Source organism: Notothenia coriiceps, unplaced genomic scaffold (assembly GCF_000735185.1).
Source record: "Notothenia coriiceps isolate Sejong01 unplaced genomic scaffold, NC01 NC01_scaffold00025570, whole genome shotgun sequence".
NCBI classification, from domain to species: domain Eukaryota; kingdom Metazoa; phylum Chordata; class Actinopteri; order Perciformes; family Nototheniidae; genus Notothenia; species Notothenia coriiceps.
The window spans coordinates 1-16,771 of record NW_011358271.1 but is presented as its reverse complement, the minus strand read 5'-3'; the positions used below and the strand labels follow the sequence as shown (position 1 = coordinate 16,771).

Here is a 16,771-nt window from a genome sequence, read left to right as displayed (position 1 = left end):
CCGGAGATTTCCTCGGCCAGCTCGTCCTCGTCTCCTGCCTGGGCTGGGGACTCGGGGCGGGCTGTGGCCTCTGCTGCCTCGGTACCTTGAACCGGGCAGGACGTGAGGCAACTTGGGCGAAGGACTGCCGCGAGACCGTCGCAGGTAGCGGCTGGACCCTTCGGGGGAGACAGAGGTGCAGGGCCTCGTCTTTCTCTTTTTCGACTCACATCTCCGCTGCATCGAGACTAAAGCGGAGCCGAAAATACCCTCGGGAACGATAGACATGTCAAGAACATCCTCCTTTTCCCGGTCTGGGAGGTTGGTCAGGTTGAGCCACCTGGCTCTCTCCTGTACCACCATTATGCCCATGACTTTGCCCGTGGCCTGGACTGCACAGCGCTGCACACGGAGGCAAATGTCCGTGATCGCTGCGATCTCGTCCCATACGGCCGGCCCAGGTTTGCTCGATAGGTCCTCGCAGAGCTCCGCCTGGTAGGCGGTCAGCAGTGAGGAGACATTGAGTGCCCTGGCGGACAACGCTGCGGCTTTATAGGCCCGTTCCGTCATCGCTGACTGGAACCGGTCTGCCTTCACCGGTAGCGTGGGGTTCCTGCTTGGTGTCAGAGCCAGCCTCGGTTGGAGGTGGGCTGCCACCAGCGGTTCCATGGGCGGTATGCGGAGCAGGCCGAGCCTCTCCATACCGTCACAGTCCAGGGAGGAGGCACCCTGGATTGGGGCCTTATTACTGAAGGGGCGGTCTCTCCACGAGACCGACACCTCGTCCAGCATCTCCGGGAAGACTGGAAGGAGCTGCCTCTTTGTCCTCGCTGCTTGGGGCAAAGTCTTCCCCTCGTAGCGAGACCTGGAGGTCTCCTTGGCCATTTCAGGCCATGGGATGTCCAGCCTGGATGCGGCACATTGACACACGGCCTGCAGGTCCATGCTCAGACAGGGTGAAGCTGGTGCGCTATCGCCCGGGAGAGCAGCCATCGCTCCCGGCTTTGCAGCCTGAGCTGATGACACGAAGACATCATCGTCTTGCTCATCCGAGTCGGACAGGAGGAACTCAGAGGTATCCTCTTCGTCCTCCATGTAGGCCAACTCCAGGACATCATCCGCGGGCGAGACTATGGTGAGGTCCAGTTGGAGCCCCAGCTTGACACAGTGCGGGGCTCCGCTCCCACGTCCCTCGCTGCCACCGGGTCCCAGCCTGACACGGCGCGGGACTCCGGTTCTGCAGCTGCTACTACTGATGAGCCCCAGACCGACACAGTGCGGGGCTCCATCTCTGTGGCGGACGCCCCCGTGTCCTGATTTCCGTCCGGTAAAACAGCGGACATGAGGGGGTCCTGTCCCGACAAGCTAGTTTGGCGTGCTAGCCGTCGGCGGAGGCTCTTGATGGTGAAGCGGGCACAATGTCCGCACGAGCCGGGGTTGTCGATAGCCTCCTGGGCGTGTTCCAGCCCGAGGCAGGACGAGCAGACCTGGTGTGAGTCTGTGTCTGATATCTTCAACCCGCAGCCGCAGAGCCGAGCCTCCGAGTCCCTGACTCCTCTGGTGTGAGGGAGAGAAGCGTCCATCTCGTTCGCCGTGGTGAAGGCGTGGAGAGGACTCGCTCGTAACAGGTACGTTGCTGAGAAAAAATCCTTCCCCACCTGTCGTTAATCCGGAGAAAAAATCGACGGTGTAGAATTTTATTCTCAAAGAATATTAACTGGTGTGTTAATACCCTTTTTATCTTCCCCTCCTCTGGTGTGAGAGAGAAAAAGAAAAAACCATCCCCGCTACCTTGGTGTCGGTAGTGAGGAAAGGCAAGCTAGTAACAGGTGTGTTACCATCTTGAAAAATCAAAACCTTACCTTTAATTCCGAAGAAATAAACGGCGAGGTAGATTGCAACACTAACTGGTGTGTTAGTATTAACAGTCTTCTTGCAGAAGTATATATAAAAGTAGCCGGCGAGCGCCCGTCGACCAAAGTTAGCTTGGATAGCTTGGTTCCGTCTGTGGACTGTGTGACCTAGCCCGGCTACCAATAGAGATGTGCTCTGAAGCGAGAAGAGGTGTTTGAATGATGCATGCGGCGTAGCGCAAGCTACTTATAGGGGGTAGATTCCCTGACGCTGACGTCAAGATCACCAGCCAATCAGGATTGGCGTAATGAGATTGATGCTTCTGTTTGCTCCGCGATGAGGCGCATCCCATAGTGAGACATCGAACGGAGTGTTACGAATGAGTAATTTCAAATGGCGGAAGGTAGACAGCGAAAACAGAGCATTTAATTACATTTTCTCTTACTGGACCTCTTTGAAATGCAATTGACTACCCCTGCATTATAGCAACAACAACAATAATAATAATAATAACAGCAATAATAATTGGGAGGGGGGGCGCGGCTGTTCTTATGTTCTCTGAGGGGAGGCTCACCTACCCACACTTTGAAAACCCCTGCCCTATAGGATTACATTGTAGCTTGTTTAGCGGCAACTCAATACTTGACCAATTAAAAAAAATAAGCTAATTTTTTATTTACAATCAAAAACATGGCTGAAAAAAAGAAATACCCTTTTGCTATCAAATGTTATCCTGTGTACCTTAGCAAAATGTTTTCTAGTTTGTTATTTTTTAATGTGTCCAAGGAACTCCATTTGTTTGTTGGTTACCAATTATGACACTGCCCGCAGTTTCCATGAAGTATTCTACCGACACACTGATCCGCTGAGTGATGGAATTGAATTTTCACAGACGACAAATAACAACCTACCGACCTAACGTCTCTAAATCTAATGAGACTTGTTTACACTACTTTCTGGATGTAACTTCTAAGTTATTTTCCACCCACCTGTGTGCCCTCCTGCAGCTGTGCTCTTCTGGCTGAATTACAAGGCGGCGTACGACAACTGGAACGAGCAGCGTCTGGCACTCAACAAGGACATCCACATGGCCACTAAAGAGGTGGTGGACAAGCTGCCGGGCATTCAGCAGACCTCCGCCCAGGCCTTCAGCACCCTCTTCCTGCAGCTGACCGTCAACGACCTGGGCATCTGCCTCCCCATCACCAACACCTCCCAGGTAATCTGCAAAACCGCCTTTAGGATCTGTAACATTTTGACATTTGCACTATATAAGTACATTTCCATGTCCATATAGGTAAGTTGCTAATTGTATAAACAACAGAGCGGTGCTGGAATGAGTCCTCAACCTGAGTTAGCATTTCAACACTTCCAGGTTCCCTCCATTAGAAGTCAGTTTTTGTTCTTGGTTCCTGAAATAAGTTCTGTGGTTCAGACAAGCATACTATATATATAAAAAAAAAATGCTACGACATCAAATATATCGGTTATTAATACCCCAGTGGTAAATGTCCAACACTTCTTAAAAATAGCAGTTGCTAAATAAGACTTCTAAACCAAACATTAGTTGCTTTTAGCTTAGCGGTGATAACATAAAGTCATGCAATCATGAGGTAGTTTGTTTATAGCATTGCCTTAATTATTTACAACTGGCAGTTGCATTTACGCTTCAATTATATAAAAGCGTTTAATATATTTGAAGATTATCCATCTGAACAAAACATGTAAGTATACATATATATGTGATTTTATTTCCTGAATATTATGAAATCCAATGGAAATATGTAATGGGGAAATCTCATTGCTTTTTGTTGAAGGAGCCCTTGTGATGCTAACCGCAGGGCAGAGTCCTGCATCACCCGATGGGTGACCCGCAAAAAAAGTGATTCCCGGGTGGTGTTTTTTCAAATGCTTTTTTCCGGGTTCGGTTCTGGGTAAAACAAAGATGATGCGGGTCGGGTCGCGGGTGTTGCATGTTAATAATTGCACGTTTTTACGGCTCATATATATGCGGGTTCGGGTCGGGTTGCGGATCTTGTGCCGCCGGGTAGGGTGGCGGAACTAATTGGCAATATGTGCGGGGGGCAGGTTCGGTATTGCACGTCGCTGGTGCAGGGCGGGAGCAGGTCTTGAAAATCAGACCCGTGCAGGTCTCTGCCTAAGGGTCAAAAGAACCTCATCACTGCACCACTCTATAGCAGGGTTGCAATCACTTGGCTTCAAGGTTATTCTGTTCAAAGTTCACATTTACATATGTCATTTAATGTTTAATGAAATTAAATTTAAATTAAACAGTGTAATCAGAAGGCTAACAACTTTTTGAGCATTTTTGATTGGCATTAAAATACCATGGTTACATTTTTAGCACCGTTTCACCGTAATATTGAAAGCCTTGCTTTGCAAAGTGGTGCAGGGATGACACATTTTTGTAGGCCGAACAAAAAGTTAGCATCTCAATGACAAAAGCCGAAGGGATTTTTCCAATGGATTTTTAATATTGCAGCAAACACATATTTATAATACTTATACGTTTTGTTCAGCAGGATAATCTCCACATATTAACAATACTTTTATAATAGTTGAGGTGTACATGCTATCGGCTTAAGGTCACCACCGCTAAGCTAAAAGCAGCTAATGTTCGGCCTGATGATGTTTAGAAGTCTCATTTAGCAATTGTTAGCAACCACCATGTTTATGACACAAAGAAGCTTCAGATATCCACCAGTGGGGTGTTTACTGACATATTTGATGTCGTACAACAAACAAGAAGTGTCTTTAAATTTGATAACCACAGATATTCTTTTGGGAATCTAACCAACATCTCGTTTTTTCTACGTACGAAAAGTCTTAATTGAAGCGTAAATGCAATTGCTAGAAGTGAAAAACTAACATTAGGCTAAAAACAAACTATATCACAAAGGAATGACTTCACCTCACCACCGCTAAGCTAAAGGCGGCTAATGTTGAAATGATGACATTTAGTCAACAGCAAGGGTCGTTTTAAAACATATAGAAGCTTCGGACATTCACAAATGGGGTATTTACCCACGTATTTCATGTCATAGATCATAAAATGCAAATCTCATCAGCTTGTTTTAACCACAGATTTTATTTCAGGCATCTTACCAAAACAACTGTTGACTTGAAGTGGCAAATGTTAACTAATTCCCTGGTTTTATGACTCATTCCTGCACCTCAATCATGGTGCAATTTAGCATATGAAATGCACATAACAACTACCAAAGTTTAACCAGTGTGAACCAGTTTATTGGTAAGCAAATTCTAACTAAAAGCACACACAGGAATGATGTTTTATTTTAAATTGTTGAATTAAGTCATCCCCCCTTTGTGTTCAGTGATAATCATATTTCATTTTCAATCAGCACTTGGCAACATTAAGTGTACCAGTGGTCATGGATTCTTATTTGTTTTTCTTAAGACACAATGAAAGAACAATTCTTCTCTAAAAAGTTTCAATATCAGTGTTTCCCCTACCTTAGCTATAAGTGGGCAGAATGTCCATTAATCTGCCCCCAACACACACACACACACCTTCATTACTCAATCACTTAAAATATTGATAATTTTCTTTTCTTTTTTGGATTCATCAAACTGAGTTTCTGTAGTCTTCAAACATTGCAAAAGGTGTTTTTTAATTATTTATATATATTTATTTATTTTTCAAATGTTACACACACTTCCTAGGGGAAACACTGGATATTAATGAATGGTTTGTATCGGTTGTCTTGTTTTTCTACATACTCTGCTATACTACAGTATTTCCATAGAGACAAGATACACCAGCTGTTATGTCACACTTATTTCCATAGAGAGGACAAGTAGCAGCTACGGAGGGCATCCACTCTGAAGCTGGGGCCAGCTCATCAGTAGGCGGCCATAAAAATGCACGAAAAGTAACCTACGATTTATTACATCTCCTGTGATGGCTTGTTGTGGGACAATGATTTACTGTACACTGCATCACGAGTGCTCTCTGTTTAAAAAATGGAAACTAATGAAGCTGAAGTTGGTGTCTGGGCTGTGTAATTACTTCATACTGAAAAAAGTTATGCTAGTTGGTATCCTCACTATTTTCTATGTGTTGCTAAAATGGAATGAGCATTTTTTGATCTAATCTTTCAGAGACTGCCATGAAATTGCATACATACAGTAATGTCAAATCTAATGCAAAAATGGCAGACTCTGTCTATTCTTCTGAAAGAAAATGTTTAGAAAAGACCTGGATCTTTCCAAAACTGTGGTCTGATTTTCACTCAGTAATAATAACAGATACGGCTGCAAAACGTATCAAAATGTCATTGAAATTGCAATATGGTCAAGTGCAATATTCAAATTGCAAGGAGTGCAATATTTATTAGTACTATTATTTGGGCACGAACACTGACAAAGTTGAAGCAAAAGACCTATTGGAAGTCTTTATTTTTGGTGAGACCCACAAATAAGCCTCCTGTAGTCATATCGTAAACACAACCATTTTGCACTTTTCACATGCCTTATTTGAATGAACTCCTTATACAGTCCAATTTGGATAGTGCGATTCAAAACTATAACTTGACTATAGCATACTTACTCAAATGTAGCATATTCAAGTCTATGATAGGAGTCTAGACCACCTAATTTTAAAAGGAAGTCATCTCTATATGGCAAACATAATTTGATTTAAACGAAAACTATTATCTGCTGTACACATGATATAGAGTAACACAACACAATCATTAATTTCCAGTGCATCACAGTCCGTGCCCGTTAACATGAGTCAAACATATTCCTTATTTTGTCCAAGCCCTTATAACGTAACATTTATTAGTTAGGAGCCTTACCAGCCTCCAGTCATGATTATAACTGGGATGATAATCAGACCCCTATTTTAGGACCATTGAGAAATTCATGGCACATGTTTCCCTCGATCCTGCAATTAAACATATTCTAACAAAGGGAAAAGCTTGGGAACACTTCACTCATTGGTGTCTTGACAGGAGCAGAATGTATTTAGTAAAAAGACTATTACGCTATCAGAAGAATTTTGAGTATTTATGGCCGTGATGCTTTGATGCCGAACTGATATACAGTACAGTAGAGTGAAGTGTTACCAGCTTATTCTGGCTTTTTTTTCGAAACAAATGGAGGGGTTTTTTTCTTCTTCCATGTACTCCCTCCCCTCTCTTGAGGCCTGGTTAACCCCCCCTCTCCCTGCTCCTCTGCCAGGCCAACCACAGCATAGACTTTGACACGGGCTCAGCCATGGTGCTGACCATCGAGAGCACGCTGATCACCGCCTGCTCGTCAGAGTCCCTGGTGAGCAAAGGCCACTTCAAGAACTTCTGCATCCGCTTCGCCGAGGGCTTCGAGACCTCCTGGGACGACTGGAAGCCTGAAATCAGAGGGGACATGGTCATGAATGCTTGTGAGGAATGCATTATATTTAATAACTGTGGATTTTAAACTGCATACAACTTATTTGTATTCATTTTGATCACCCTTAACCCTTTGAACCTGGGCCATTTTAGCACATTTTAATCACTCGTCTTATACTGCAAGTTCTGTGCCTCTATAGAAAACCACATACTCTTGACTACAATGGAGAACTCCATTTTCTAAATGATAAATTGTGTCATTTGGACAATGTTTTGAAACCAAAAAGCCTGCCTTTCAACCAACTGGTTATGGGCTTTTTAGTGTTGTGAAAAATATTGATTGATTGAAGTATGGAACCTTTAGTCTTTATTTAAATGTTGCCATAATTGCAGGTGGATTTGAACTCAGAACAGTTCTTTATAATAGATCATTTTAATTTAGTTTTTATAATTGTTCTATATTTGCTCCGACGGTCATTCCTATATAAGTTGTTCAGTGGCTCATAAAGCCAAATTGACATTACTTTCAGGAATAGGAATACCCCTGGATCTTCCACATAGCTGACACAGGAGTTGGAATACCACCCTTTGTTCCCCTTGTCTGGTATGCTCGCAGCTCCCCTGAAATATTGACTGGCTGTGGTCTGTATGTCTGTGTCTGTTTACAGGTGTAGTCCCTGATGGTACTTATGAAGTTTGTTCCAGGACTACAGGGCAACCTTCTGCAGGCAAGTTCTAACTAAGCTCTGGTCCATAAAACATGCATCACACACAAGAGCTGCATAAAAGCTTGAGACGTCTGTCAGGAAATGTAATTATGCATTACAGTTCCTCTTCTGTTGATTCCTTCTTAACCCTCCTGGCTTCCTCCTGGCTTCCTCCTATAAAAACAGAGAGCAGTAGTGCCGGCACCTGGACTCTGAATGTGCTTTGGAAGATGTGCGGTATCGACGTCCACATGGATCCCAACATCGGCAAGCGGCTCAACGCGCTGGGTAACACTTTGACGTCTCTGACGGGCGAGGAGGACGTCGACGACATTGCCGACCTGAACTCCGTCAACATGGCGGACCTTTCGGACGAGGATGAAGCCGACTCCATGTCACCCACCGTCCACATGGTCAGTCCATATTTGCTTCATCTACATCCTGGTTTGTTTTGGGGTTAATGTATGAAGGATATACTTTGTTTTTTCTCCACAGATTTAGCCAATTCCATTGTCATTTAAATACCACTTTTTCATAAGTTGTCACACACATTGTTTTGTTTAGAAACATTTGATCAGATCCGGCTCCAATCAGGACTTTTCGAATGATATGTGTAAAATCAATTTCTTTAGATTTGTAAAATAAACAACAACATGAATAGACTTTCAGAGCTAGATCTGGTGGTTATCACGAGTTAATGGAATAGTTAATGGACATAAACCTATTCGCTTTCTTGCTGTGAGTTAGATGGGAAGATCAATAACACTCATCGACCTGTCCTTTAGATAAGAGGCAGGTTAAACACCCTAATCAATTCTACCTGGCCCACCCTAAAGCTTTAGAGGCTACAGTCTGGTTACAGCGGTCGTTTTTTCTTCCACTTCTGCATCCATTTGTCCAATTGTTTTCAGAGTCCAGGGAGCCAGTTCAGCCCTCGGCTCACCTTAAGGAAGCGTCTGGTAAACCACATCCTGGGCCTCAGCCCCAGGCCTCACAGTGTGTCTCTCGCCGCTGACGACTCAAACTGTTCATCGCCTCGCCTCCGAGCAGGCAGTGCCAGGGCCCAAAGACCCGTCTCCTGGGCCTGTGTATGTACATGTGGCCCACCACAGTGTAAAACTTCTTCTCTGGGATGACTAAATCACATCACAGCAATTATCACATCAAGGTTTTGGATTTATAAAGGCTGAGCAATGCTTTTCCATGCTTAAGCTAACGGAAAATAGTGTTGGTAACATTTGCTTTCACTGCCCACCTTTATAAGATTGACTGGCGGGTGAAACAAAATGACTTCCTGTGGCAAAGGAGAATCATCTTTCCCTTCATGTGGTACTGCTGGTGGAGGTGGTGGTGGTGGTGTCAGTGACATTCTTTGCTTATGATACCTGGTGTGCTGATTGGACTACATGTCATACTTTGATCTAACAATCAAAATGTCTTCCCCTTTCACCAGACTGATTTGGGTTTCCTATTCACAGCATTTGCCGGGCGGAAATCTTTCAAGACTTTTTTTTTGGGTTTAATCAGCAGGTTTCTTTCACGTAATTTGCAGTTTTCTCGGATAAATATGTTCTGGTGTGCTTCATTGCTGTGACCCAACAGGAGACCATTGACCCCAGAAGGCAGATGGCCATGGGGAACCAGGTGATCGACGCCCGCGGGAGAAAGTTCACCAAGAGGGTTGTGGACATCAGAGAGTTGAACGAACAGGCCAAGGTCATCGACGACCTCAAGTGAGATTCCTGCGTACACACTTGTTGATTCTCACTGTGATAATGATAATAAAAATTGTTCCGTTGGTGCTGAAAATATTTCCTCTAATATATTTTCTTCTCCACAGGAAATTGGGGGCCAGCGAAGGCACCATCGACCAGGAGATCCAGCGCTACCAGCAGCTAGAGTTGGTGGCCGTCAACGACATCCGGAGAGATGTCCGAAAGAAACTGCGCCGCTCCAGCATGAGGGTGAATGCTCGACTATTTACCTTTCTTAGTCAAAAAAGGACATTTCACTTTTTGCAGTTATTTGGACTGATGTTGCAATTTCCAAATAGGAGGAATTGATAGTTATTAAATAGTAAATCTCAACCAGCACACCAGAGCATATTTTTTTCAACATTTGTATTCGCATTTGGTTTTCCAGCACACCAATTCAAGCTGCTAAATAAGAAGCTACATCACATCCAATCATATCTTTCTTACTTAATTCACAAGGTCATATTTAGTTCCTTTCCACAAAAGTAGGAATTTCCCCAACATTTTATAGAAGGCATCAGGCTTTTATAGCCTAGGTATATTTCGGAGCAACTTCTTAATGGCTAAAGAAATGTATTTCTGATTTGGTGTTTGTTCCTCCCCAGGCGGCCTCTCTGAAGGATAAGTGGGGTCTTGGCTACAAACCAAGCTACAACCGCTCCAAAAGCATCTCTGCAGCAGCGGGTCGCCCCCCTCTGAAAAGGATGGAAAGACAGAGGTAACAAGGACAGCAGTAGCCACTTTCCCTGCTGTCATATCATTATGGAAGTGACACGATCAATGGCGCTTTATCCAGCATTTACTGTAAACAAACAAGCCCTGGTAACCTTTGGTGCTGATGGAGCTACATGTTTTTGAAACACCTTCCTCATTAACCTTCTCACAAAGAGGATGCAATGACTCACACATTACAACGTAGTGTAGAGGAAAGTAAGTGTTTTTCCCATTTATTTATAGTAATTATGCAGATGCCTGTAATAATGTGGTAATTGTGTTAAAACAGTCGACACACTGTAAGACCTAAAGCAAACCGGAAAACATTAACTCTGAGCAGGAAATAAATGAGCTAGTATAATTTAATTCTGCCACTTGAGTTTAATAAAGAGTAAAACAATGAAAAATGTAGGTAATTCACTTCAGAAACACTTTTTGATATATTCCATGGAATGCTCTTAACATCCCGATAGCAATGAATACAATAAATGCTTTGACAATAAATACATAAAAACATTTAATCTGTGGAAGCCGTAGCTCTGTAAAAAGCTAGACCAATCATCTGAGCCGGGCCGGCTAAAATAACTGGATGGCCTACCTGCCTGTCAGCCTTCCATCTGTGCACAAACTTATCTCGTGCCCTCATTGGTCATGTGAGCGTTCGTGTGTGTTGGAGGAGGGGCTCTGCAAGGAAGTCTGAAGGAAGGGGCTGATTTTTTTCGGCTGCATACTTTCAAATTCTAGCGCACTCAAGCTGGCTTCTCCATTCTTACCTACCCTACCTTTAACTGGCAAAACGTCAGGGTATTTAAATGTATTTACTTTGGTCCATGTGCTGTATGTACGCAATTGAAAGTGTAATATATAACATTGCTTCAATCTCTGTCAACCTCCTACATTAAGCAGTTTTAATTTGAAATAATGTTGTAAAGTCTGAGGGCAGCCAGGCTACAGTAAAAGTGATGGCCTATCCAACCAACCAACCAGCTAGCTAGTTAGCTAGTTGGCATTACTAACATCACGTATTTATCCTAATATTAATAAAATATCGGTTTTGCGTAGCCTCTCCAGCTAGCTACAGTAGCATTCCTAACGTCACATATTCAGCCTATCATTAATTCAATCTCTATTTGTGCAGTGTCCAGCTTGCTAGCTAATTAGCATTACCAACGTGATGTATTTAGCCTATTATTTAAAGAAAATATAACTTTTAAGGCTCATTGGTTTTGATATTTGTGTCATTAATTATTTGAATTAGTTGAAACCCAGTACTTACATTTGAAAGGATGTGCAAAAAAATGTAGCCTTTGAAAAATGCAAACACTGGATTGGGATAGAGCCATAAACTCTTAAACAGTTTTGTCAGATTTGGCAGGGAATCAGACGGTTCAAAGGGATTAAGAACTGTACAGAGAAAAAATACAATCTTCTGATGTTCTCGATGCTTCTAGATGTATTCATGTTTTTTTAAATCACGTCACTGTGTCCATAGTTCCAGAATAGGAGATCTGGATGATCTACCAGATATGCGCGTGGATGCCTCCTCTCCTGGACCCCGGGTCACCTTCAACATCCAGGACACGGTAAACACATTTCTCCTATGAATCCCCAATTTTGAAATAACAGAGTAAGCCTTAAGACATTCACATATGTTAGCTAGCAGAAGTATGATCTTGACACATTTGTTCTTACCACAATAATACTGTGATAAAAGTAGATATTTGATCTCAAAGAGTTCATAAATCATCATCTCATTCTTCATTGTGTCACTGTAAATGTTCTTCATATCATATATTTACATTATGCGGGACTCGTATGTCATCTGGTTGAGAATTCTTGCAGTTTTACTCCAAATTTGGCTCAAAAGCAGAAGCCGAGTTTTTTTTCTTTTTCATTTTGGATGTACATTTTTGTTTAATTGAAGATAAATAATCAGGCCTTCGAAGCTGCAAACTCACCCATCAGTCCTGGAGAGATATTCAAGGTATATGCTTGACAATTTGAAATTGAACTAATCAAAAATAACCAACGCCAACAAATACTTCTGTTTCCTCTTCTCTTCTAAAATGCAAAATCAAAACATACATAACCAAATCTTCAACCTCTAATGTATTTTCTAACAGCTCTGCATGGTGAAGCTCTGAATCAGCTGCTGTTTGTCACAACTGCATGTATATTGGGCATTAAATAAAAAAACAACTACCGTAATTTTCGGACTATAAGCCGCGCCTTTTTCCCTATTTTTCGACGCTGCGCCTTATATAACGGTGCGGCTAATCTATGGATTTTTACAGCTAACGGCCAACACCTTTAACTCTATGAGCTCTATGGCCGGTCCGCGGACCCCCACCTTTAAGCGGCGGGTTCCAGCAGGAAAAGCTGGAGGCCGGAAAAGAGTGAGACAGGTAGCGCGCAAAAGTAAAAGTGGAACCGAGAGTGGTATGCCGCTGCTGCGGCTTATATTCAGGTGCGGCTTATAGTCCGAAAATTACGGTACTAAAAAGCCAAGATAATACGCATTAAAACAAGCTATAATAGAATTAGACAGGTATATAACAATGAGCTATGAGCTATTTAATTTGTTCACATAATCCTCATATTGGCCCCTAAAACGCACACTTTCTGTAGTGTAAAAATGACTAGTAGGAGACGCATGTTTAAATGTATATGATAAATAAATTCAACAAGGATTTGGAGAAATTACAATGTGTTTACGTACAAAAGATTCCATCAATATGTTCACTTTAAAGCCACCAGACTTCATTGACAGAAACATACATTTTACATTGACATAAAACACGCTGCATTCAAACTCAAAAGAAACACAAAAACTGTCTTTGTTTGTCTTCCCGAAAAATACTAAATAAAAACTGAATATATAAAAATAATTAACTATCATAACTGAATTTGACTGTTTACTTACCCTGATCTTTGGCAATTACATGATGTTGAACTTGACAAAAAAAAAAAGTCATATCGTCTACTAGCAAGGAAAACTTCCGAGAATTTATTTTATGAAACTGCTCAGTTAGGTCATTCAGTTCCCTGCCCTGATTACATTACATTGCATTTAGCTGACGCTTTTATCCAAAGCGACTTACAATAAATGCATTCGACCAACAAGATACAAACTTGAAGAAAACAGAATCATATAAGTACATCAGGTTTCATAAAGCCAAAACATTTCAAGTGCTACTCAACTGGCTTTAGATAAGCCAGTCCTACAGTCCTTACATTTCTGTAAAATTCTTGCTGAAATGATCAAATTGCTTTCATTACTCAACTCCTCCAATATCCACTCTCTAATAATGACCCGGTCTCACTCTGCTTGAGGCCACATGACCGAGTTCACCTCAGTTGTTCGTGTTTTCATGGTCATTTGGCCTTAAACACCCACATACTCTCCGTCAGTGAAAATAAACCACCAAAAAGACAAATACTGTTGATGCTCGGAAACATTTGAAGTCGGGATTAGTTTCAGAGGCATTCAGCAAACATTTCTACACTTTTAACCGACTTTCAGTCAATACACCTCTTCTGTTGGTTGTCGATGGGGTTTTTTCCAGCGGTCATTAAGACCTGTAAAACTTTCTTGGGCATCTTTCCACTGTCCCTCTCTTGAGACAGATGTGTACATATTCTCCGGTCGGGGTCCCCATCTTCCTGTTTGTCTTTCATTCAGTGCATGAGCTCTCATCTTATCTGGGAACTGTTGCAGGCGGGTAGTGTTCTCTCATTGGACATGTCATACAACTAGGAACCACTTATGGTGTTTTTTGTCTTTGTATTTAAATGTTGTATCTTGCAATATTATTTTGGAAACTAGGTGGCATTGATTAAATGCAGGCAGGGGGAATTTTTCCGTGTCCCTATGTCCTCTTTGCTGGTTGTCGTCAACACACAGGTAGTTGGTTGTAGTGATTGTGCGTAAATACAATACAGAAGATAACAGTCACTATATCCAGTTGAGTTTGAGGTTTATTGAAGATGTTCTAGATGAGTTTTACCAGATGCTACGGACCTACAGAACAACTCTCACTTGCCTAATTGGACAAACAGGTAATGTGTAACTTCAATAAACCTCAAAATAAACTTGGTTTGGCGATGGAAATGTTCACTTCATCAAATGAATTGTCTAAACCTAACCATACAAACCAGAAAAGAGGACTTTTGGAAACAGAAACATTTGACATTATAATCTAATTTTAGTATTTAAAGATAAACTTCTATGTCGTTCATTTAAAAAACAAACCCTAGTGGTCCAATAACCAGAACACTACCTCCTTCAAAGTGTTAACCCCATGGTTCTCTTCCTACTTAAGACATGTTTTTAAGTAGATAGCACTTCCTGTGTGAGTTTGACTCTGTCCTCTTCTGAAGTTTCCTGAGGAGACAGAGGTGGACCTGTTGTCGGTCACCGTCGACGAGCCATCCCACCCTCATCATCACCTCCATCCTCTCCATTCTCCATCCGTTATGGAGGGCAATCACTCAGTTTTCAGTGCCCCTGGCACCCCCGCTGTCTTCTCACCAGTACTTCTATTCCAGCACGACGACATGAGGCGCGACGACCTGTCCTCATCCTCCTCCGAAGACTCAGAGAAGGAGGACGAGTTTGAGCGTGAAAAACCACAGAGCTTCCGCAGGCCTTTGTGAGTTGTTGTGATGAGTGTTAGATCAAATGAGGCACCATTAGGTTACTTTATAGTGTTGCAGGAATGAGTCCTTAAACCCGGACGTTTGCATTTTAGCACTTCCGGTTCCCTATTTTTGTGTTTAAGTGTTTTTGTCTGGCAATAAGGTCTGTGGTTAACACAACTTTTGTTTTACAACATAAAAAATGTATATTAATATCCCACTCTTTAATTTTCCAAGCTTCTATGTGTCATTAAAATGGTAGTTGCCAACATTCGAACATTAGCCACCTTTAAGCCTAACGTTAGCTTGATACTTCCGGCAATTGCATTGATGCTACAAAATTCATAAAAGTGTTCATCTGTGGCGATTATCCTGCCGCAGACCTTACTTTCAGCCATATTCCACCACTCTTTTGCATGAAAGCTCTTCTTTTCTGGTTTCTTTTTTGTTATGAAACAAGCTTCTTTTCCAAACATTGCCCTTCTTCTCTCTCCTCAGCCAAGCTTCTCACAGGAAGGCCTCGGGTTTCTCTGCTGTGAGTCAGCTGTTCAGCGAGCGCTGGCCGAGCACCGCCGCCAACCGCAGCTTCAGCGGCCCGACAACCGAGAGAAACATTGACTTTGAGCTGGATATCCGCGTGGAGATCGAAAGTGGGAAGTGTGTCCTTCACCCCACCACTCAGCAGCCAGAGCACGAGGACATTGCCCTCAGGAGGTACGATTTAATGCACATTTTTTAAACAACTGTTATAGTGGTTTATACTGAAGCATATACAGTATATATACTGTATAAATCATTCATCACCCAAATCTGGGTAACACCTTTTAAACCAATGACCAAATGACTCTGAACAATAACACATTTTTGAGATAAAAAATAGGCAAAAATAGTGAATTATTTGGACTAAACTTAACATTAGAGGAACATGTCATTATGAATGATCAAAGACTTGTATACTTCAACGTTTAGTTAGGATTCTGTTTTGAAACTCGTTCAAATGAGAGCACATAATAACACCAGATGCTATTAGTATAAATAAAACACCCCACATTTTATGCAAGTAATGATCATTGAGTTTTCTTGGAAACCTTTAGAACTTAGTATGAAACCATCTTTTTGTGGCAATTACATGAAATGACCCCTTATTCCAACATAAAAACATTGTCAGGGTCAAATAGGACACGAGGCAAACAGGAAGTCTGACTAACTTTTCCTACTTTTTACGACGTGTGGTATCGACATTATGAAATCCAAGGAAGATGAAGCTTATCCATTGTAGATATAAATAAGACAACTCAACACAACTTTTCTGTAGGAGCTGTGATCACAGCCTCAGGAGTCTGGACCAGGAGTCTCCCCCTAAGAAGAAGAAGCTGCAGCCCACCTACACCTCCACCACCCACCTGCTAGCCGGGAAAAAGTGTCCCTCCACCCTGCAGACCAAATCCAACGACATGGAGACCACAGTCTTCTACATTCCAGGAGTAGACGTTAAGGTCAGCTTCTCCCTTCACCTCAAAGTGTTCCACAAGTTTCTACTATTTTAATTCCAAAGATGTTGTTATTTTAGCAATACAAATGGATTTAGTTCAATGTCCAAAAATAAATAAGAAATGTTTATAGAAAGTATGTTGTAGGAACAATATGCATCATGTTTTTATTTGTTTAATATCATTTTTTTTAATAATTCTAGCAGCCCCGACTGAAATTCAAGGTGTTTCAATTTGGAACACAGCTCCACAGCTCCCCC

At 42.2% G+C, this 16,771-nt stretch overlaps 1 protein-coding gene across 4 annotated transcripts; it reads left to right on the top strand.

The window, feature by feature from the left end:
- Positions 1-1,532: 1,532 nt before the first annotated feature.
- Positions 1,533-16,568, top strand: LOC104956208 (uncharacterized protein KIAA1109-like). 4 transcript variants are annotated; one of them, XM_010783675.1, is made up of 15 exons: positions 1,534-1,607; positions 2,841-3,052; positions 5,664-5,747; positions 7,060-7,258; positions 7,877-7,936; positions 8,102-8,328; positions 8,827-9,003; positions 9,518-9,648; positions 9,756-9,879; positions 10,275-10,387; positions 11,876-11,966; positions 12,308-12,367; positions 14,764-15,035; positions 15,520-15,735; positions 16,337-16,568. In XM_010783675.1, the coding sequence occupies exons 2-15, from the start codon at positions 2,921-2,923 to the stop codon at positions 16,566-16,568; spliced, it is 2,118 nt and encodes a 705-aa protein (XP_010781977.1). In that variant the 5' UTR covers positions 1,534-1,607; positions 2,841-2,920. The 4 variants fall into 4 exon arrangements, with proteins under 4 accessions (XP_010781980.1, XP_010781978.1, XP_010781977.1 ...); XM_010783678.1 differs by lacking the exon at positions 5,664-5,747 and having other exon boundaries at positions 1,533-1,607; XM_010783676.1 differs by lacking the exon at positions 12,308-12,367 and having other exon boundaries at positions 1,533-1,607.
- Positions 16,569-16,771: the final 203 nt, after the last annotated feature.